Source organism: Oncorhynchus kisutch, unplaced genomic scaffold, assembly GCF_002021735.2.
Source record: "Oncorhynchus kisutch isolate 150728-3 unplaced genomic scaffold, Okis_V2 scaffold1169, whole genome shotgun sequence".
NCBI lineage: Eukaryota > Metazoa > Chordata > Actinopteri > Salmoniformes > Salmonidae > Oncorhynchus > Oncorhynchus kisutch.
Genome location: NW_022263114.1, coordinates 55,001 through 79,359, shown reverse-complemented (window position 1 = coordinate 79,359; position 24,359 = coordinate 55,001). Strand labels below are relative to the sequence as shown.

At 44.6% G+C, this 24,359-nt stretch overlaps 1 protein-coding gene across 1 annotated transcript in view; it reads right to left on the bottom strand.

Moving 5' to 3' along the window:
• Positions 1–961: 961 nt before the first annotated feature.
• The window catches only part of LOC109881495 (unconventional myosin-IXAa), a gene marked incomplete at its 5' end in the record, with an annotated part of 74,471 nt that continues 51,073 nt past the window's right edge, over positions 962–24,359 (bottom strand). Inside the window, 15 exons of the mRNA XM_031817846.1 lie at positions 962–3,603; positions 3,811–3,953; positions 4,186–4,397; positions 4,805–4,822; positions 5,883–5,936; positions 6,191–6,314; positions 11,145–11,276; positions 19,201–19,306; positions 19,418–19,546; positions 19,696–19,888; positions 20,024–20,085; positions 20,468–20,579; positions 21,553–21,603; positions 22,366–22,554; positions 23,559–23,678. Coding sequence (XP_031673706.1) covers positions 3,104–3,603; positions 3,811–3,953; positions 4,186–4,397; positions 4,805–4,822; positions 5,883–5,936; positions 6,191–6,314; positions 11,145–11,276; positions 19,201–19,306; positions 19,418–19,546; positions 19,696–19,888; positions 20,024–20,085; positions 20,468–20,579; positions 21,553–21,603; positions 22,366–22,554; positions 23,559–23,678 — 2,145 coding nt within the window. The remainder of the gene's footprint in view (positions 3,604–3,810; positions 3,954–4,185; positions 4,398–4,804; positions 4,823–5,882; positions 5,937–6,190; positions 6,315–11,144; positions 11,277–19,200; positions 19,307–19,417; positions 19,547–19,695; positions 19,889–20,023; positions 20,086–20,467; positions 20,580–21,552; positions 21,604–22,365; positions 22,555–23,558; positions 23,679–24,359) is intronic.

The following is a 24,359-nucleotide window of genomic DNA, read 5'->3' as shown; positions in this document are numbered from 1 at the left end:
GGAATGGACAGTGTGCAAGTGGAAAAGCTATTTGGAGCTTTGCCTTAAAGTGTATAGTAGGACATGTACTGTTATGGTTAGAGCTTTGTCAGGAAGTGTATATACGAGGACATGTACCGTTATGGTTAGAGCTTTGTCAGGAAGTGTATATACGAGGACATGTAATGTTATGGTTAGAGCTTTGTCAGGAAGTGTATATACGAGGACATGTACTGTTATGGTTAGAGCTTTGTCAGGAAGTGTATATACTATGTCATGTACCGTTATGGTTAGATCTTTGTCAGGAAGTGTATATACGAGGACATGTACTGTTATGGTTAGAGCTTTGTCAGGAAGTGTATATACGAGGACATGTACCGTTATGGTTAGAGCTTTGTCAGGAAGTGTATATACTATGTCATGTACCATTATGGTTAGAGCTTTGTCAGGAAGTGTATATACTAGGACATGTACTGTTATGGTTAGATCTTTGTCAGGAAGTGTATATACTATGTCATGTACTGTTATGGTTAGGTATTTGTCAGGAAGTGTATATACTAGGACATGTACTGTTATGGTTAGATCTTTGTCAGGAAGTGTATATACTATGTCATGTACTGTTATGGTTAGATATTTGTCAGGAAGTGTATATACTAGGACATGTACTGTTATGGTTAGATCTTTGTCAGGAAGTGTATATACTAGGACATGTACTGTTATGGTTAGATCTTTGTCAGAAAGTGTATATACTATGTCATGTAGTGTTATGGTTAGAGAAAGAAGAACAAATAAGACCCGTCAACATTAAGCGTCTGTGAAGCACTCATATCGCATCTGGTGGAGATATTCCATTCCAACTGATTACAATAACTACTGCATTGATCAAAGTATTATCAATATTAATAATAATTACAGGACTACCCATAAGTAAAATGTCTAAGTCACTTTGGACAAAAGCATCTGCTAAATGGCATATATTATATTTATTAATAACAATACTTTATTCTACTGCTCGGTGATCATGTACACTGCACTAGTGTAATCAACCTTACTTAATAATAATATGTTTTGCGTATGCGATGTGTGAGCTGTGCCAAGGTCTTCCTCTTGTATGACAAATGCACATCTGATTTTGAACCTCTGAATTAAAGCTCATGCCTGTACCATGCAGTATAAGAAAAATATTGTTTGGTACAACTACAGTACCAATGTCTGGACACATCTACTCATCCAGGGTTGTTCTTTCATTTGTACTATTTTCTACATTGTAAAATAATAGTGAAGACATCAAAACTATGAAATAACACGTTATTGAAATGTTCCGTATTGACCGACCTTCATGTCTTAAAGTAATGATGGACCATCGTTTCTCTTTGCTTATTTGAGCTGTTCTTGTCATAATGAGCTGCCCTTGTCACAACACAACTGATTGGCTTAAGAAGGAAAGAAATTCCACAAATTAACTTTTAACAAGGCACACCTGTTAATTGAAATGCATTCCAGGTTGAGAGAATACCAAGAGTGTGTAAAGCTGTCATCAAGGCAAAGGGTGGCTACTTTGAAGAATCTCAAATATATTTAGATTAGTTTAACACTTTTTTGGTGACTACATGATTCTGTGTTATTTCAAAGTTTGTCTTCACTATTGTTCTACAATGTAGAAAATAGTAAAAATAAAGAAAAAACCATTGAATGAGTAGGTGTGTCCAAACGTTTGACTGGTACTGTATAACTAACAACTTTTTCTTACACTGTAGGTATGAGGCCTTTTGACATTTTTCCCCTCAAACACTAGAACTGTGAGGTGTTTGAATATCGTTTAAAAAAAATATATTTTTCAATATTTGAGTCTCTGATAGCTGATAGTGATTTAGTGTTACAAAAAGCATGTTTTAAACTGAAAGGGGACTTTTGACTGTTGCCTGAAAAACAGCTGACTGTCCAACATGACAGCGCCACAAAACTATCCCAATAAAAATGTTAAACTAATACATCCAGAAAAAAAACAAGAAATGTTACGAATAATGACAGAAGACAAGAAAGTGCATGTCCTTGTTTGGTTGCTATTGAGTCCAACACTGATATCTCAGGAAGACAAGGATTTGGGGGTAACATGTATCCAGAGCAAGGAGAATGGTATTTGTCCAATACATATTGTACTGTACATTCTAATTGTTGTATGGCTGTTAAGCTGTGAATGCAGTGATTTTATACACATCCAACATTCTTTACAGAGCTGGGATCCCCTTGGCTAGAATACACACCAGCTAACTTGGTCCCTTTCATGGCCATAGTTCCCTCAGGAGAGGACCGAAGCAGCGCAAACATAAAAACACATGAAGTGGTCTTCTCATACACACATTAACACTCAAACACGCACACGTACACAGCCTTGGTCCAATACCATACATCTCTGCCCAAGATACTCAAGAAAAAGATAAATATTTGACTTCAACTACCCAGCAGTTACTGGTGTTCCGGCTTTGTACAGTATTTATACCTTTATAATATAGTTATATAGATTTATACTTTCCATGAAATTAAAAATGTATTAAATAGGCTTAGGGGAAAAATACATTTGTAATAATAGAGGAACCACTACATTGATTGTTTTTAACTGTAAACTTTAAAGCAGCCAATGATTGAGATCTCAAGTTCATGGACACGGCAGCACTGTCAATGGCTCGGTAGGTTTATTTTCTTCCCATCTTCTAGCCTCGTTCCACCTCCTAGTTTGCATTGGGACGTCAGCTCGGGAGATCTCCCGGAGGCTGAGTAGTCCTCTCCCAGTGTCCCAGCATTCCCTTTTCTCTGCCTTCCTGCTCCACACGTCCCCTCTCCCCTGGGCTGAGGGAGGCCCAGACCTGCAGAGGGACCATGGGGAGTGTGGTTGGCAGTTAAGGAGATCAACTTTCTACTGGTTCCTCCTCTCCCACTCCCAGCCTGTCCCTCTCCTGTCTCTTTGAGGTGGACACACAGTGTGTACATGGCACTTGGGGGGACAGTTCTGCATCGTTGCGGATGTGGACTGAGAAAGGGTGAGCTGGAGTGTTTGAGGAAGGGGGTCAGATCGCATGCTCTTAGGGAGAGTGGGCTGTGACGAAGGAGGTGTTCCCACTGTCCTTCATACCATGAACTCATTGCTGCCATACAAAACCCGCTGCTGGGGTAAGTCAGGCGGATCCCTGCTGCGGCCCCCACTGTCATGGGAGTGCCTCAAGGGTGAGTTCTTGGATCCTTTCAGTTTCTGTTTGCCCTTTTCCGGGTTGAAGGTGCCTCGGCTGGTGAACTGTGACCTCTCTTCGAACGCCCCCTCCTGTTTGGCCGGGGGGGGACAGTCCAAGCTGTCGCGGTGGGGAGGCTGGGGCAGGTACAAGCCCTGGGCAGAGCCAGAGCCAGAAGAGGGCGACTTTGAGCGGAAGCGAAAGTGGCGAGCTGTGGCCACAGAGGAGGAAGAGGACGGGTGGAAGTGGGAGGAGGAAGAGAGGGAGGAGATGGTAGAACAGGAGTCCACTGAGTCCTGGGAGTCTGGTTGCCTGCGTAGGTTGCGGCGTCGGTGGCTCTTCCCCTCCGACCTCTTGGTTCGGGCGACGGGGGCCAGCGTGGGTTCTCTCTCTGAGGGACCTAAAAAGGTCAGCGGTCAGACCATGATGCAGGATACTATAGTAGCAGCAGTAGAAAACTATATGTTTCAACTAAATAAAACAAATGTTTTACTCATGTCTCTTTTTGCTACACAGAATTGTAGAGAGAAACTTAAAATATAACCACAAGTTTTAACAAGCATTTCCAAACAGGTTGACCATGGTACTGTTTAATATCATGGCATACCGGAGAAGTCGGAGGTGGCTCCTTCAGAGTCCACGTTGAGGTTCTCAGAGCTGTCGGCCGTGCCGATGGACGCCTCCGACTCCAGGGTCTCATCGTCTGATGCTCGCTGCTCCAAAGTCAGCATCTCAAAGGTTAGCTCCTCCCTGGGGTGACAAACATGGTGAGGTCAATGCAGAAGGAAAACACACTGACAGTTTTAGTTATTAATTTTCCTCATTTTAGGTACACTTTGCTATTCATTTAAGATTCCTCAAATATCCTGTAGGTAAAGGTATATATACTCTATTTCTACATGTATTTTATAACCTGCTTTTCGTTGCACATTGACTGAGGGCGCCCCCTAAATGCTACTGTAGGTATAATGCTATAAGGTACTTCTCTTTCTGCAGGCTCTCGATCTGCTCCGTCAGCACCCTCTCCTCCTGCTGCATGGCCAACTGCTGGTGCTCCGATACCTCAGGCTCCTGCCCCGCCCCCACCTCCTCACCGCCGCTCTCCTGCATCACTGCACCCGTCAGGGACGGCAGGCGTGGGCTAACCGGGGGCGAGGGCGTGTGGTAGCTGAACCGCCGTACGTGGCCCTTGCCCTGCGAAACAAAGCACAAAACAGTCAGTCAGGGAGAAGTTAGTGTTAGCTTATGTTAGCTTAGGCTAATGCCAGCGTTTGTCCTGGTGTAGGATTGTCCTGATTCATGACAAGAATAGCAAAGTAGGGAAAATAACAGCGTCTGACAGCGAATTATATTTCAGGTTGTATAGCCAGCAGCCGTTACTCCTACTACCTAGGAGGGCCCTTCCACCAAGTTACTTTGACGGCACATGCAACAAAAAACAACAACTTTGTAATACTTGAAACATCAATGTTTCATAGTTCGCCTTTTAAACCCATAACGACCCCAAGCCTCATGCTCCCCACACATGCAGTCTAGCAACCAGCAGTCACAGCAGATACCCAATCGCAAAATCATGTTGGATGCTGTGCAGCATGGGTTACCTTTTTGGCTGCGTTTGGCTGCGTGGTACAAACAATTGAGAAGCAAAAGAGAATATAAAAGTGAAAATGAGGCCAAAGACACCGGACAGTATATGGTCCCTAACCTCTTACAAAGTCCTCCATAATGCTACCATGTGATGATACACCAGCACATGTCTCCTGGAATTGCTTTAATGCCAAAGAGCTGCTACGGTCTACAGCCACATGTAATTGGGACGATCTTTGATTGGATCATGGGACAAGAGGCAGAAAAATCTAAGAAATTCTATTATGAATAGGTTATATTACATAATAAGTCATCTAGTGTAGGACATCATTTCCCAAATTTTGACCACAAGGTCAGGAGGAAATGGAGTAAACAATCACATTTCTCAAATGTGTATTTTAGGATGAAACTGATTAAGTGTGATGATACACTTTATACAATATACTCTATAAACTTACAAATACAATCAAAATAACAACCAACATGGGTTTAGTAGATAGTAAACATTGAGTGAACCAGACAATGACAAACATAAAATATGTCATTAAAATATGGAACTATAGGTTATGAAATCATTATAACGTATTTGAGTTGGAACACTGTCAAATACAGAAAATCCTGTCGGAGTACAGCATAGTCAAAATCTAATGAACAAATATTTGCATGATTAAATTACAGTATGTCAATGTCTTGAACTTTCATCCACAAGACACCATTAATATTATACAGTCAGGCTCACAAAGAAATAGAGAGAGGAAAAAGCGAGAGAAGAAAGAGGAAAAAGCAAGAGGGGAGAGGAAAAAGAGAGGAGAGAGAGGGATCAAGAGAGGGAGCGAGAGGGGGCGAGAGAGGGATCGAGAGATGGATTGAGAGAGGAGAGCCAGAGAGCAGAGAGAGAGAAAGTGAGAGATAGGTCAGCCAGACATGGACAAAGTGAGGTGGCGCCATGTTGTGAGGATGGAGGACACCGGGCAGACCTCGGCATTAGGACAAGGTGGGCACGGTGAGCAGTGATCAATGCCACAACAAAATAGCTGACAGCTGACTATGATTAGGCGAGCCTGGGCTTGGTAACAGTGAGTGGATACATACCGGGACAGTACTGCGGGATATGGTCATAAATCTAACAGCAATTAGTACAGGTTTCTGGATTAGGAAGGAAAGACAGGAAGGGGAATGACAGGATTAAAATGGGAGAAAACAGAGTTAGTGTGAAGAGGTGGTGGTTCAAGGTAGGCTGACTTAAGAAGGGTGTTTTAACAGGATAGGTTAGCTAGTTGGGGGGTTTAATTTAAGAACAGTGCTTTAACAGGATAGGTTAGCTAGTTGATGGGAGTTGATGACTAGTCAAATACGGTTTGTGGATAGTGGTGATTAACAGCTATAACTCTTGACTTTACCATTGATCTCCGAATGAGGGTCAATCTGCACTTGGCTTTGTTCTCGGCAAACTCCAGACTGTTGATGTCCTTTAGCCGGGCGCAGTACTTATTCATCTGCTCTCCGATGATGAGCTCCACACACCTAGAACAGGAAGAGCCATGGTCACATTACAGTCTAGTACTACATCTATGTAAACCTATAGTAGCAGCAGCAGCAGAATACTATAGTAGCAGCAGCAGGATACTATAGTAGCAGCAGCAGCAGAATACTATAGTAGCAGCAGCAGTAGGATAATATAGTAGCAGCAGCAGGATTCTATAGCAGCAGCAGCAGCAGAATACTATAGTAGCAGCAGCAGTAGGATAATATAGTAGCAGCAGCAGGATTCTATAGCAGCAGCAGCAGCAGGATACTATAGCAGCAGTAGCAGTAGGATACTATAGTAGCAGCAGCAGTAGGATACTATAGCAGCAGCAGTAGGATACTTTAGTAGCAGCAGCAGTAGGATACTATAGCAGCAGCAGCAGTAGGATACTATAGTAGCAGCAGCAGTAGGATACTATAGCAGCAGCAGCAGGATACTATAGAAGCAGCATACTATAGCAGCAGCAGCAGGATACTATAGCAGCAGCAGCAGGATACTATAGCTGCAGCAGCAGGATACTATAGCAGCAGCAGCAGGATACTATAGCTGCAGCAGCAGGATACTATAGTAGCAGCAGCAGCAGGATACTATAGTAGCAGCAGCAGGATACTATAGTAGCAGCAGCAGGATACTATAGTAGCAGCAGCAGCAGAATACTATAGTAGCAGCAGCAGGATACTATAGTAGCAGCAGCAGCAGGATACTATAGTAGCAGCAGCAGCAGAATACTATAGTAGCAGCAGCAGCAGGATACTATAGTAGCAGCAGCAGGATACTATAGTAGCAGCAGCAGCAGCAGCAGAATACTATAGTAGCAGCAGCAGAATACTATAGAAGCAGCAGCAGTAGTAGGATACTATAGTAGCAGCAGCAGGATACTATAGTAGCAGCAGCAGGATACTATAGTAGCATCAGCAGGATACTATAGTAGCAACAGTAGACAACTATAGTAGAAGCAGTAGACAACTACAGTAGCAGCAGCAGGATGGTATAGTAGCAACAGTAGACAACTATAGTAGCAGCAGCAGCAGGATACTATAGTAGCAGCAGCAGTAGGATACTATAGCAGCAGCAGCAGGATTCTATAGCAGCAGCAGCAGCAGGATACTATAGCAGCAGCAGCAGCAGGATACTATAGTAGCAGCAGCAGTAGGATACTATAGTAGCAGCAGCAGCAGGATACTATAGTAGCAGCAGCAGTAGGATACTATAGTAGCAGCAGCAGTAGGATACTATAGCAGCAGCAGCAGTAGGATACTATAGCAGCAGCAGCAGTAGGATACTATAGCAGCAGCAGTAGGATACTATAGCAGCAGCAGCAGTAGGATACTATAGTAGCAGCAGCAGTAGGATACTATAGCAGCAGCAGTAGGATACTATAGCAGCAGCAGCAGTAGGATACTATAGTAGCAGCAGCAGTAGGATACTATAGCAGCAGCAGCAGTAGGATACTATAGTAGCAGCAGCAGTAGGATACTATAGCAGCAGCAGTAGGATACTATAGTAGCAGCAGCAGGATACTATAGTAGCAGCAGCAGGATACTATAGAAGCAGCAGCAGTAGGATACTATAGTAGCAGCAGCAGGATACTATAGCAGCAGCAGTAGGATACTATAGTAGCAGCAGCAGTAGGATACTATAGCAGCAGCAGCAGGATACTATAGCAGCAGCAGTAGGATACTATAGTAGCAGCAGCAGTAGGATACTATAGTAGCAGCAGCAGTAGGATACTATAGCAGCAGCAGCAGGATACTATAGAAGCAGCAGCAGGATACTATAGCAGCAGCAGCAGGATACTATAGCAGCAGCAGTAGGATACTATAGTAGCAGCAGCAGGATACTATAGTAGCAGCAGCAGGATACTATAGCAGCAGCAGCAGGATACTATAGTAGCAGCAGCAGGATACTATAGTAGCAGCAGCAGCAGAATACTATAGTAGCAGCAGCAGCAGGATACTATAGCAGCAGCAGCAGGATACTATAGCAGCAGCAGCAGGATACTATAGCAGCAGCAGCAGGATACTATAGTAGCAGCAGCAGCAGAATACTATAGTAGCAGCAGCAGCAGGATACTATAGCAGCAGCAGCAGCAGGATACTATAGCAGCAGCAGCAGCAGGATACTATAGCAGCAGCAGCAGTAGGATACTATAGTAGCAGCAGCAGTAGGATACTATAGCAGCAGCAGCAGGATACTATAGAAGCAGCATACTATAGCAGCAGCAGCAGGATACTATAGCAGCAGCAGCAGGATACTATAGTAGCAGCAGCAGGATACTATAGCAGCAGCAGCAGCAGGATACTATAGCAGCAGCAGCAGGATACTATAGTAGCAGCAGCAGGATTCTATAGTAGCAGCAGCAGTAGGATACTATAGTAGCAGCAGCAGCAGGATTCTATAGTAGCAGCAGCAGGATTCTATAGTAGCAGCAGCAGGATTCTATAGTAGCAGCAGCAGGATTCTATAGTAGCAGCAGCAGGATTCTATAGTAGCAGCAGCAGGATTCTATAGTAGCAGCAGCATGATTCTATAGTAGCAGCAGCAGGATACTATAGTAGCAGCAGCAGCATACTATAGTAGCAGCAGCAGCAGAATACTATAGTAGCAGCAGCAGCAGAATACTATAGTAGCAGCAGCAGGATACTATAGTAGCAGCAGCAGGATTCTATAGTAGCAGCAGCAGGATTCTATAGTAGCAGCAGCAGGATTCTATAGTAGCAGCAGCAGGATTCTATAGTAGCAGCAGCATGATTCTATAGTAGCAGCAGCAGGATACTATAGTAGCAGCAGCAGCATACTATAGTAGCAGCAGCAGCAGAATACTATAGTAGCAGCAGCAGCAGAATACTATAGTAGCAGCAGCAGGATACTATAGTAGCAGCAGCAGCAGAATACTATAGTAGCAGCAGCAGGATACTATAGTAGCAGCAGCAGGATACTATAGTAGCAGCAGCAGGATACTATAGTAGCAGCAGCAGCAGAATACTATAGTAGCAGCAGCAGGATACTATAGTAGCAGCAGCAGCAGAATACTATAGTAGCAGCAGCAGCAGGATACTATAGTAGCAGCAGCAGCAGGATACTATAGTAGCAGCAGCAGCAGGATACTATAGTAGCAGCAGCAGCAGGATACTATAGTAGTAGCAGCAGCAGCAGAATACTATAGCAGCAGCAGCAGTAGGATACTATAGTAGCAGCAGCAGGATACTATAGTAGCAGCAGCAGGATACTATAGTAGCAGCAGCAGGATACTATAGTAGCAGCAGCAGCAGAATACTATAGTAGCAGCAGCAGGATACTATAGTAGTAGCAGCAGCAGCAGAATACTATAGTAGCAGGAGCAGAATACTATAGCAGCAGCAGCAGTAGGATACTATAGTAGCAGCAGCAGGATACTATAGTAGCAGCAGCAGGATACTATAGTAGCAGCAGCAGGATACTATAGTAGCAACAGTAGACAACTATAGTAGAAGCAGTAGACAACTACAGTAGCAGCAGCAGGATGGTATAGTAGCAACAGTAGACAACTATAGTAGCAGCAGCAGCAGGATACTATAGTAGCAGCAGCAGTAGGATACTATAGCAGCAGCAGCAGGATTCTATAGCAGCAGCAGCAGCAGGATACTATAGTAGCAGCAGCAGTAGGATACTATAGCAGCAGCAGTAGGATACTTTAGTAGCAGCAGCAGTAGGATACTATAGCAGCAGCAGCAGTAGGATACTATAGCAGCAGCAGCAGGATACTATAGCAGCAGCAGCAGGATACTATAGCAGCAGCAGCAGCAGGATACTATAGCAGCAGCAGCAGGATACTATAGCAGCAGCAGCAGCAGCAGGATACTATAGTAGCAGCAGCAGTAGGATACTATAGCAGCAGCAGCAGGATACTATAGCAGCAGCAGCAGGATACTATAGCAGCAGCAGCAGCAGCAGGATACTATAGTAGCAGCAGCAGCAGGATACTATAGCAGCAGCAGCAGCAGCAGGATACTATAGCAGCAGCAGCAGCAGCAGGATACTATAGCAGCAGCAGCAGGATACTATAGCAGCAGCAGCAGACTACTATAGCAGCAGCAGGATACTACTATAGCAGCAGCAGGATACTATAGCAGCAGCAGCAGGATTCTATAGTAGCAGCAGCAGGATTCTATAGTAGCAGCAGCAGGATTCTATAGTAGCAGCAGCAGGATTCTATAGTAGCAGCAGCAGTAGCAGGATACTACAGCAGCAGCAGCAGGATACTACAAGAGCAGCAGGATTCTACAGCAGCAGCAGGAGCAGGATTATATAGTAGCAGCAGGATACTACAGCAGAAGCAGCAGGATACTACAGCAGAAGTAGCAGGATACTACAGTAGCAGCAGCAGGATACTACAGTAGCAGCAGCAGGATACTACAGCAGAAGCAGTAGGATACTACAGCAGAAGCAGCAGGATACTACAGTAGCAGCAGCAGGATACTACAGCAGAAGCAGCAGGATACTACAGCAGAAGTAGCAGGATACTACAGTAGCAGCAGCAGGATACTACAGCAGAAGCAGCAGGATACTACAGCAGAAGTAGCAGGATACTACAGTAGCAGCAGCAGGATACTACAGCAGAAGCAGCAGGATACTACAGCAGAAGCAGCAGGATACTACAGTAGCAGCAGCAGGATACTATAGTAGCAGCAGCAGGATACTATAGTAGCAGTAGTAGGATACTATAGTAGCAGTAGTGGGATACTATAGTAGCAGCAGTAAGATACTATAGTAGCAGCAGTAGTAGGATACTATATTAGCAGCAGTAGTAGGATACTATATTAGCAGCAGTAGGATTGTGGTCTCACGCTGTGGTCTTGCCGATGTCCTGGACACTCTGCAGGGGGTCGATGGTGTCGGGGCAGCGGAGGATGCAGGGGGCGAAGACGATGGCTATGGCGTTGGCCGACATACGGTTGGTGTCCTCCTGCCCTGCGATCCTGGAGAATACACCAAACAAAAACCGTACCTTCAGAAAGTATTCAGAACACCTCTTGACTTGTTCCACATGCTGTTGGTTTATAGCCTGAATTTAAAATGAGATTGAATTGAGATTGAGTCACTGGCCTACACACAATACCCCATAATGTCCAAGTGGAATTGTGTTTTTACATCTATTTTCTTTTAAAAAAATGTATTAAGAATGAAAAGCTGAACATTTTTTAGTTAATAACTATTCAACCCTTTGTTATGGTAAGCATAAATAAATGCAGGAGAAAAATAATAAGTTGCATGGAGTCTGTGTGTAATAATAGTGTTTAACATGATTTTTGAATGACTACCTAATCTCTGTACCCCACACATACAATTATCTTTAAGGTCCCTCAGTTGAGCAGTGAATTTCAAACAAAGATTCAATCAAAGACCAGAGATGTTTTCCAATGCCTCGCAAAGAAGGGCCCCTTTTGATAGATGGGTAAAACAAAAGAAAAGCAGACATTGAATATCCCTTTGAGCCTGGTGAAGTTATTAGCTACACTTTGGGTGGTGTATGTATCAATACACTCCTTCCTATTACAGTTGCCGGAGAGGAAGGAAACCACCCTGGGATTTCACCATGAGGCCAACGGTGATTTTAAAACAGTTATAGAGTTTAATAGTTGTGAAGAGAGAAAACGGAAGATGGATCAACAACATTGTAGTTACTCCACAATACTACCCTAAATGACAGGAGGGAACAGAAGGCTGTACAGAATAAAACATGCATCCTGTTCGCAATAAGGCACGACTCTTTATATTTTCAAGCATGGTGTTGGCTGCATCATATTATGGGTATGCTTTTCATCGACAAGGACTAGAGAGTTTAAAATAATACAAATACATGGAATAGAGCTTAGCACAGGCAAAACCTTGGAGGAAAACCTGGTTCAGTCTGCTTTCCAACAGACACTGGGAGAAACATGTCCTTTTCAGTACCATAACCTAAAAAACAAATATACACGAGTTGCTTACCAAGATTGACATTGAATGTTCCTGAGTGGCCTAGTTACAGTTACAGACGTACAATCGTCTTGAAAATCTAATGGAAAGACTTGAAAATGGCTGCCTAGCAGAGATCAACAACCAGATTGACAGCGCTTGAAGAATATTGTACAATCCTGGTGTGCAAAGCTCTTAGAGACTTACCTAGAAAGACTCACAGCTGTAATCTCTGCCAAAGGTGATTCTAACACTCAGGGGTGTGAATACTTACAGTACCAGTCGAAAGTTTGGATACAACTACTCATTCCAGGGTTTTTCTAGATTTTTTACTATTTTCTACATTGTAGAATAATAGTGAAGACATCAAAACTATGAAATAACACATATGGATTCATGTAGTAACCAAAAAGTGTTAAATAAATGAAAAATATGTTTTATATTTGAGATTCTTCAAAGTAGCCACCCTTTGCCTTGATGACAGCTTTGCACACTCTTGGCATTCTCTCAACCTTCTTGTCCTGCAAGCATGAAAACACATTCACCACCAATGCATTTTAATTAACAGGTGTGCCTTGTTAAAAGTTAATTTGTGGAATTTATTTCCTTCTTAATGCGAGTCAATCAGTTGTGTTGTGATAAGGCAGGGGTGGTATACAGAAGATAGTCTACCAAATAGGGCTACGTCCATATTATGGCAAGAACAACTCAAATAAGCAAAGAGAAACGACAGTCCACCACATTACTTTAAGACATGAACGTCAGTCAATACAGTCTATCACAGTGCCATCCGTTTGGTCACCAAAGCCCCATATACCACCCACCACTGTGACCTGTATGCTCTCGTCGGCTGGCCCCAGCTGCATATTTGTCGCCAGACCCACTGGCTCCTGGTCATCTATAAGTCTTTGCTAGATAAATCCCCGCCTTATCTCAGCTCACTGGCCACCATAACAACACCCACCCGTAGCACGCTCTCCAGCAGGTATATTTCTCTGGTCACCATAACAACATCCACCCGTAGCACGCTCTCCAGCAGGTATATTTCTCTGGTCACCATAACACACCCACCCGTAGCACGCTCTCCAGCAGGTATATTTCTCTGGTCACCATAACAACACCCACCCGTAGCACGCTCTCCAGCAGGTATATTTCTCTGGTCACCATAACAACACCCACCCGTAGCACGCTCTCCAGCACTATGATGGAACTGGCTCTCATGAGGACCACCACTTCAAGTGCAACAACCATCAGGCACTATGATGGAACTGGCTCTCATGAGGACCACCACTTCAAGTGCAGTCACAACAACCATCCAGCACTATGATGGAACTGACTCTCATGAGGACCACCACTTCAAGCACAACAACCATCCAGCACTATGATGGAACTGGCTCTCATGAGGACCACCCCTTCAAGCACAACAACCATCCAGCACTATGATGGAACTGGCTCTCATGAGGACCACCACTTCAAGCACAACAACCATCCAGCACTATGATGGAACTGGCTCTCATGAGGACCACCACTTCAAGCACAACAACCATCCAGCACTATGATGGAACTGGCTCTCATGAGGACCACCACTTCAAGCACAACAACCATCCAGCACTATGATGGAACTGGCTCTCATGAGGACCACCACTTCAAGTGCAACAACCATCAGGCACTATGATGGAACTGGCTCTCATGAGGACCACCACTTCAAGTGCAGTCACAACAACCATCCAGCACTATGATGGAACTGGCTCTCATGAGGACCACCACTTCAAGCACAACAACCATCCAGCACTATGATGGAACTGGCTCTCATGAGGACCACCACTTCAAGTGCAACAACCATCAGGCACTATGATGGAACTGGCTCTCATGAGGACCACCACTTCAAGTGCAACAACCATCAGGCACTATGATGGAACTGGCTCTCATGAGGACCACCACTTCAAGTGCAGTCACAACAACCATCCAGCACTATGATGGAACTGGCTCTCATGAGGACCACCACTTCAAGTGCAACAACCATCCAGCACTATGATGGAACTGGCTCTCATGAGGACCACCACTTCAAGTGCAACAACCATCAGGCACTATGATGGAACTGGCTCTCATGAGGACCACCACTTCAAGTGCAGTCACAACAACCATCCAGCACTATGATGGAACTGGCTCTCATGAGGACCACCACTTCAAGTGCAACAACCATCAGGCACTATGATGGAACTGGCTCTCATGAGGACCACCACTTCAAGTGCAGTCACAACAACCATCCAGCACTATGATGGAACTGGCTCTCATGAGGACCACCACTTCAAGCACAACAACCATCCAGCACTATGATGGAACTGGCTCTCATGAGGACCACCACTTCAAGTGCAACAACCATCAGGCACTATGATGGAACTGGCTCTCATGAGGACCACCACTTCAAGTGCAACAACCATCAGGCACTATGATGGAACTGGCTCTCATGAGGACCACCACTTCAAGTGCAGTCACAACAACCATCCAGCACTATGATGGAACTGGCTCTCATGAGGACCACCACTTCAAGTGCAACAACCATCCAGCACTATGATGGAACTGGCTCTCATGAGGACCACCACTTCAAGTGCAACAACCATCAGGCACTATGATGGAACTGGCTCTCATGAGGACCACCACTTCAAGTGCAGTCACAACAACCATCCAGCACTATGATGGAACTGGCTCTCATGAGGACCACCACTTCAAGTGCAGTCACAACAACCATCCAGCACTATGATGAAACTGGCTCTCATGAGGACCACCACTTCAAGTGCAGTCACAACAACCATCCAGCACTATGATGGAACTGGCTCTCATGAGGACCACCACTTCAAGTGCAGTCACAACAACCATCCAGCACTATGATGGAACTGGCTCTCATGAGGACCACCACTTCAAGTGCAGTCACAACAACCATCCAGCACTATGATGAAACTGGCTCTCATGAGGACCACCACTTCAAGTGCAGTCACAACAACCATCCAGCACTATGATGAAACTGGCTCTCATGAGGACCACCACTTCAAGTGCAGTCACAACAACCATCAAGCACTATGATGAAACTGGCTCTCATGAGGACCACCACTTCAAGTGCAGTCACAACAACCATCAAGCACTATGATGAAACTGGCTCTCATGAGGACCACCACTTCAAGTGCAGTCACAGAACCATCCAGCACTATGATGAAACTGGCTCTCATGAGGACCACCACTTCAAGTGCAGTCACAAAACCATCCAGCGCTATGATGAAACTGGCTCTCATGAGGACCACCACTTCAAGTGCAGTCACAACAACCATCACTCGCTATGATGAAACTGGCTCTCATGAGGACCACCACTTCAAGTGCAGTCACAAAACCATCCAGCGCTATGATGAAACTGGCTCTCATGAGGACCACCACTTCAAGTGCAGTCACAACAACCATCACTCGCTATGATGAAACTGGCTCTCATGAGGACCACCACTTCAAGTGCAGTCACAACAACCATCCAGCACTATGATAAACTGACTCTCATGAGGACCACCACTTCAAGTGCAGTCACAACAACCATCAAGCACTATGATGAAACTGGCTCTCATGAGGACCACCACTTCAAGTGCAGTCACAACAACCATCCAGCACTATGATGAAACTGGCTCTCATGAGGACCACCACTTCAAGTGCAGTCACAACAACCATCCAGCACTATGATGGAACTGGCTCTCATGAGGACCACCACTTCAAGTGCAGTCACAACAACCATCCAGCACTATGATGAAACTGGCTCTCATGAGGACCACCACTTCAAGTGCAGTCACAACAACCATCCAGCACTATGATGGAACTGGCTCTCATGAGGACCACCACTTCAAGTGCAGTCACAACAACCATCCAGCACTATGATGGAACTGGCTCTCATGAGGACCACCACTTCAAGTGCAGTCACAACAACCATCCAGCACTATGATGAAACTGGCTCTCATGAGGACCACCACTTCAAGTGCAGTCACAACAACCATCCAGCACTATGATGAAACTGGCTCTCATGAGGACCACCACTTCAAGTGCAGTCACAACAACCATCAAGCACTATGATGAAACTGGCTCTCATGAGGACCACCACTTCAAGTGCAGTCACAACAACCATCAAGCACTATGATGAAACTGGCTCTCATGAGGACCACCACTTCAAGTGCAGTCACAGAACCATCCAGCACTATGATGAAACTGGCTCTCATGAGGACCACCACTTCAAGTGCAGTCACAACAACCATCCAGCACTATGATGGAACTGGCTCTCATGAGGACCACCACTTCAAGTGCAGTCACAACAACCATCCAGCACTATGATGGAACTGGCTCTCATGAGGACCACCACTTCAAGTGCAGTCACAACAACCATCCAGCACTATGATGAAACTGGCTCTCATGAGGACCACCACTTCAAGTGCAGTCACAACAACCATCCAGCACTATGATGAAACTGGCTCTCATGAGGACCACCACTTCAAGTGCAGTCACAACAACCATCAAGCACTATGATGAAACTGGCTCTCATGAGGACCACCACTTCAAGTGCAGTCACAACAACCATCAAGCACTATGATGAAACTGGCTCTCATGAGGACCACCACTTCAAGTGCAGTCACAGAACCATCCAGCACTATGATGAAACTGGCTCTCATGAGGACCACCACTTCAAGTGCAGTCACAAAACCATCCAGCGCTATGATGAAACTGGCTCTCATGAGGACCACCACTTCAAGTGCAGTCACAACAACCATCACTCGCTATGATGAAACTGGCTCTCATGAGGACCACCACTTCAAGTGCAGTCACAACAACCATCCAGCACTATGATAAACTGACTCTCATGAGGACCACCACTTCAAGTGCAGTCACAACAACCATCAAGCACTATGATGAAACTGGCTCTCATGAGGACCACCACTTCAAGTGCAGTCACAACAACCATCCAGCACTATGATGAAACTGGCTCTCATGAGGACCACCACTTCAAGTGCAGTCACAACAACCATCCAGCACTATGATGAAACTGGCTCTCATGAGGACCACCACTTCAAGTGCAGTCACAACAACCATCCAGCACTATGATGAAACTGGCTCTCATGAGGACCACCACTTCAAGTGCAGTCACAACAACCATCCAGCACTATGATGAAACTGGCTCTCATGAGGACCACCACTTTAAGTGCAGTCACAAAACCATCAAGCTCTATGATGAAACTGGCTCTCATGAGGACCACCACTTCAAGTGCAGTCACAAAACCATCAAGCTCTATGATGAAACTGGCTCTCATGAGGACCACCACTTCAAGTGCAGTCACAACAACCATCCAGCACTATGATGAAACTGGCTCTCATGAGGACCACCACTTCAAGTGCAGTCACAACAACCATCCAGCACTATGATGAAACTGCCTCTCATGAGGACCACCACTTCAAGTGCAGTCACAAAAACCATCAAGCACTATGATGAAACTGCCTCTCATGAGGACCACCACTTCAAGTGCAGTCACAAAAACCATCAAGCGCTATGATGAAACTGGCTCTCATGAGGACCACCACAGAAAAGGAAGACCCAGAGTTACCTCTGCTGCAGAGGATAACTTCATTAAAGTTAACTGCACCACAGATTGCAGCCCAAATAAATGCTTCACAGAGTTCAAGTAACAGACATCTCAACATCAACTGTTCAGAGGAGACTGTGTGAATCAGGCCTCCACGGTCAAATTGCTGCAAAGAAACCACTACTAAAAGGACACCAATAATAAGAAGAGACTTGCTTGGACCAAGAAACACGAGCAATGGACATTAGACTGTTGGAAATCTGTCCTTTGGTCTGATGAGTCTAAATGCTAAATTTTTGTTTCCAACCGCCGTGTCTTTGTGAGATGCAGAGTAGGTGAACGGATGATCTCTGCATGTGTGGTTCCCACCGTGAAGCATGGAGGAGGAGGTGTGATGCTGTGGGGGTGCTTTGCTGGTGACTCTGTCAGTGATTTATTTAGAACTCAAGGCACACTTAGCCAGCATGTCTACCACAGCATTCTGAAGCGATGTCATCCCCTCTGGTTTGCGCTTAGTGGGACACTCATTTACTTTTCAACAGGACAATGACCCAACACACACCACCAGACTGTGTAAAGGCTATTTGACCAAGAAGGATAGTGATGGAGTGCTGCATCAGATAATCTGGCCTCCACAATCACCCAACCTCAACCCAATTGAGATGGTTTGGGATGATTTGGACCGCAAAGTGAATAAAAAGCAACCAACAAGTGCTCAGCCTATGTGGGAACTCCTTCAAGACTGTTGGAAAAACATTCCAGGTGACTACATCATGAACCTGGCTGAGAGAATGCCAAGAGTGTGCAAAGCTGTCATCAAGGCAAAGGGTGACTACTTCGAAGAATCTAAAATAGAAATATATTTTGATTTGTTTAACACTTTTTTGGTTATTACATGATTTCATATGTGTTATGTAATCGTTTGGATGTCTTCCCTATTATTCTACAACGGAGATAATAGTAAAAATAAAGAAAACCCTTGAATGAGTAGGTGTGTCCAATCTTTTGACTGGTCCTGTATGTAAATGAAAATGTCATTTTCAATACATTTGCTAAAATAAACTTTTTCATTAGATGGATGAGGGGAAAAAACATATTTCAACCATTTTGAATTCAGGCTGTAACAACAAAATGTGCAATAAGTCAAAAGGTATGAATCATTTGTGAAGGCACTGCAGTATAATACATGTGTGAAGTTTGGTTCCAACTTCTTACTGATAACAGAACATTTCTGTAATGTTAAGCCTATTGGACGAATCTTCTCTCTGGCATTTCCCTTTTGATTTGACATGACGATCAAATGCTACAGCAGATACTAGTGCAATAGAGGGAGGAGAATGTCTGTTACCTAACTAGGTGGAAGAAGAGCCGTTCCAGAGTGTTGAGGTGAGTTCTACTGAGCTGGTCGATAATAGAGTAGACTCCTCGAATCACCTCCTTCTTGTCCTGCAGGCCTGTAAACACATTCACCACCAACAATGATGTTGAACTACATACATAAATAAAATAAGTAAGGAGTACACATTTATCAGAAATTAAAATGACAGGAAGGTCGGAGTATTTACACATGGCGCGGAGGAACTCCTCGTATAGTTCAAAGGTCATAAGTGGATTGGGTAAGTCCCGGAGCCACTGCTTGAAGACACTAGCGATAACGTGGATGTTGTAGTCATCCAGGTTCATGTTGTTCACGTCTGTGTGGATAAACAGTCAAAATGTCAGAATGAAGCAAGCATCCCGGGTTGAAGTTATCTTTAGCCATAGCATTGACATTTTCATTTGCAAATAGCCATTAGCGTAACTAGGTGCCTCACCCTGGTCTTTGTTAGCATGTATACAGTACCTGTGTCCAGTCCCTGCTTGAGCTCTTTGATCTTATTGGTGGAGCCAGACTTCCTGTAGATGCCCTCGGTGTAGAGGCCGTGCATCTCAATGTAGTTGATGAGCTTCTCCACCACCAGGGGCACTGTCCTCTCCTCGTTGGTCAGACGGGACACCTCCACCCCAAACTGCCTGGACGACAGCTCTGGGTCGTACTGCGCACACACACAGACACAAAAAGAGATGTAGGAGCGCATGTGGACACACACACACACACAAACACGGACACACACACACAGCTTCTACCAAATTAATATCAATGTATGTTGATCTAGTCGTGGTAGCCTTACCTTTTTGCTGCATTTGGTGGTCAACTTCAGGCAGCACTTTCTGTGGCAGGCGTAGCGACACACTGGATAAACACAGCCAGAGAAATGCAAGTCAGCGCCATTTTCCACGGAAAGACAGTGCCTCCGCATTGTTAACATGGGAGGAAAAACAAAAGGTTATGGCCGCTAACTAACTGACTACAGGGCTAAGAGACAGATGCAACATTGACCAGGGAGGAGAAAACATCCTTTCTGACTGTTGCTTGAGAAAACTGTGGAGGATAAGGAGCTGCAGACCACATGAGTCCAGTTGAACACAATCTGATTAGTAGGAGGGGTTAGGAGGGGCCACAGCTCAAGGCTTGGCCAAAGGGCCGCTGAGGACGTGCACAGTAATAACGTGTGTGTGTGTGTGTGCTTGCGTGCCTGTATTGTGTGTGTGTGTGTGTGCGCACGAGTACTCACATTTGCAGACGCAGGCCCTGTCCATCATCCAGATGAGAGAGGAGCAGTACTCGCAGTAGGTGGGGATACTGTACTGGGTGGCCTTGAAGATGTGGCCATTGTGTTCCTCCACCTGTAGAGGGCAGCAGAGAGCAGGTGAGAAAAGAGCCACGGAGAGTTTATTTTGACATGCTTTCTATCGTCTCTGACTCTCCTGTGTATTCTAGTTACTAGCCTATTTCCTTTTTTCTCTAAAGGACAGATAGAAGCATTGCTGACAGGAGGTTAATATGTTTTAAATGGAGACGAGCAGCAACGCAGATGTTGCATAGTAGTGCAATGCAAGACGATGCACTCACAGAATATCAGAGTATCTGCGCATGTCCACAGTTCAATCTGCTACAGTGTGATAGCTGCGGGAACAAAACAGCGGAGAACTTTCGCCTCGTGCTTCAAAGCTTTTAGTTGTTGCGGAAATTGCCCCGATATTTTCTGTTTACTTCGTGCCTCACTGACTATACCATTTTTTAAATGTAATTATATATATATTTTTTTTTTATTATGATTTTTTTTACCCCTTTTTCTCCCCAATTTCATGGTTTCCAATCGGTAGTTACAGTCTTGTCTCATCGCTGCAACTCCCATATGGACTCGGGAGAGGCGAAGGTCCAGAGCCGTGCATCCTCCGAAACACAACCCAACCAAGCCACACTGCTTCTTGACACAATGCCAACTTAACCTGGAAGCCAGCCGCACCAATGTGTTGGAGGAAACACCTGGTGACCGTGTCAGCGTGCCCTGCGCCCAGCCCGCCATAGGAGACACTAGAGCACGATGGGACAAGGACATCCCTGCCGGCCAAACCCGCCCCTAACCCGGATGACGCTGGGCTAATTGTGTGCCACCCCATGGGTCTCCCGGTCGCGGCCGGCTGGACTCGATCCCAGAACCTCTAGTGGCACAGCTAGCACTGTGATGCAGTGCCTTAGACCACTGCGCCACTCGGGAGGCCCCCACTGACTATACCTTTAAGATCAGTCTGGCTTCAGTCTCATACCAAAACGGTTGACTACTAGTTTAAAAAAACAGTAAGAGCAGGCACTCACAATGTCGGCATCCTTTTTCCTCCTCTTCTTTCGCTCGGTTTTGGGGACCTGCTGGGTAAGACAACCAAATATAACAGAGCTCCAAAAACAACAAATACTGTAATACCCTGGTAGCTTACCAATTACTAAGATCGTAAAGACCACAATGCTCTTTTCCAGTGGACACTCTCTTTTAGAGGGGCTTAGTATAGCAGCCAAGGGCTTCATGTGACCTGTAGTGTTTGAATTAGCCACCTGGGTGTTAGAAGTAGTTAGCACCAGCAGCTAACCAGGCCACTGTAGCAATGCTGTACCTGACCACACACACACACAGCTACTAGCCCACCTAAACCACGCCTTAATCTACCAGCATTACTGCTAGCTCACCTAAACCACGGCTTCATCTACCAGCATTACTGCTAGCCTACCTAAATCATGGCTTAATCTACCAACATCACTGCTAGCCCAACTAAACCACGGTTTCATCTACCAACATCACTGCTAGCCTACCTAAATCATGGCTTAATCTACCAACATCACTGCTAGCCCACCTAAACCACAGTTTCATCGACCAACATCACTGCTAGCTCACCTTAACCACGGTTTCATCTACCAACATCACTGCCAGCCCACCTAAACCACGGTTTCATCTACCAACATCACTGCTAGCCCACCTTAACCACGGTTTCATCTACCAATATTACTGCCAGCCCACCTAAACCATGGTTTTAGCTCAGACTGCATACAGTACACAGTGTGATGCTTAGCTACATAGCCAATGGCTGCAATAACAATCAATTGCACCAGACAGAAGGTCAGTGGTGGAGGTGGTACCTTGCTGATGGTGCTGTCCATGGGCTTGTACTCGGTCATGAACTCATCCAGAAAGATCTTGAAGGTGTTGACCCAGACCTTGACGGGCGACTCGCTCCAGTCCCTCTGCTCCAGGCGCATGGTCTTCTCCAGGATCTGCTCGAACAGGGCGTACAGGTCCTTATAGCGGATACTCTTCCCATCATCCATCTGGAGAACACAGAGGGTTACATCAAAATCATGATGCCAACTACTGCCATTTAAATACATAGGCATTAAGGACACTACTGTAAAGTAGTTACCATGTAACTACTGCCATGTAAAAACATAGGCATTAAGGACACTACTGTAAAGTAGTTACCATGTAACTACTAGCCATGTAAATACATAGGCATTAAGGACACTACTGTAAAGTAGTTACCATGTAACTACTAGCCATTTAAATACATAGGCATTAAGGACACTACTGTAAAGTAGTTACCATGTAACTACAAGCCATGTAAATACATAGGCATTAAGGACACTACTGTAAAGTAGTTACCATGTAACTACTAGCCATTTAAATACATAGGCATTAAGGACACTACTGTAAAGTAGTTACCATGTAACTACTGCCATGTAAATACATAGGCATTAAGGACACTACTGTAAAGTAGTTACCATGTAACTACTAGCCATGTAAATACATAGGCATTAAGGACACTACTGTAAAGTAGTTACCATGTAACTACTAGCCATTTAAATACATAGGCATTAAGGACACTACTGTAAAGTAGTTACCATGTTACTACTGCCATGTAAATACATAGGCATTAAGGACACTACTGTAAAGTAGTTACCATGTAACTACTAGCCATTTAAATACATAGGCATTAAGGACACTACTGTAAAGTAGTTACCATGTAACTACTAGCCATGTAAATACATAGGCATTAAGGACACTACTGTAAAGTAGTTACCATGTAACTACTGCCATGTAAATACATAGGTATTAAGGACACTACTGTAAAGTAGTTACCATGTAACTACTAGCCATGTAAATACATAGGCATTAAGGACACTACTGTAAAGTAGTTACCATGTAACTACTAGCCATTTAAATACATAGGCATTAAGGACACTACTGTAAAGTAGTTACCATGTATTTACATGACTAGTAGTTACAACGGTTTTAGGGAGCCTGGGATTCAGGGTTGTTGCACTACTGTACTAACCGCTAGAGCAGTAGAGTAGGAGTTGAAGATATTGAGGCGGAACTCCTTCAAGGCCTTTTTAAACACCACGTCCACCATTGTGTCTTTCTTACCGCCGTCCTCAGCCACCAGGTCACTGATCTAAACGAAACAAAAACAACTGCTTGATAAAAAAGGGTTCTCTCAGGCTTCAGTACATGAGCTTTATAAAACCACATCAGTCTGGACACTGGACAACCTCAACACCGATATTCAGAAGCATAATTGTTCAAAGCTCAACATTCAAAGAGAGGATTTATATTGGTAACCAACCTGAAAGCTCTACCTTCCTCGTGCTGTTGTAATAACACTCTTTCTTCATCTGCATGTATCTATATATATGTGTGTGTGTGTGTGTGTGTGTGTGTGTGTATGTGTGTGTGTGTGTGTATGTGTGTGTGTTCGAGTGTGTGCTTTGTGTCCATGTGTGCGAGTCTGCAGTGGTGGAAAAAACACCCAATTGTCATACTTGAGTAAAAGTAAAGATACCTTAATAGAAAGTTACTCAAGTAAAAGTGAAAGTCATCCAGTAAAATACTACTTGAGTAAAAGTCTAAAAGTATTTCGGTTGAAAATATACTTATGTATCAAAAGTAAAAGAAAAAGTATAAATTATTTAAAATTCCTTATATTAAGCAAAGCAGATGGCACGGTTTTCTTGTTTAAAAAAAAGGAAGGATAACCCGGGGCACACTCCAACACTCTGACATCATTTATAAAAGATGCATGTGTGTTTAGTGAGTCTGCCAGATCAGAGGCCGCAGGGATGACCACGCATTCTCT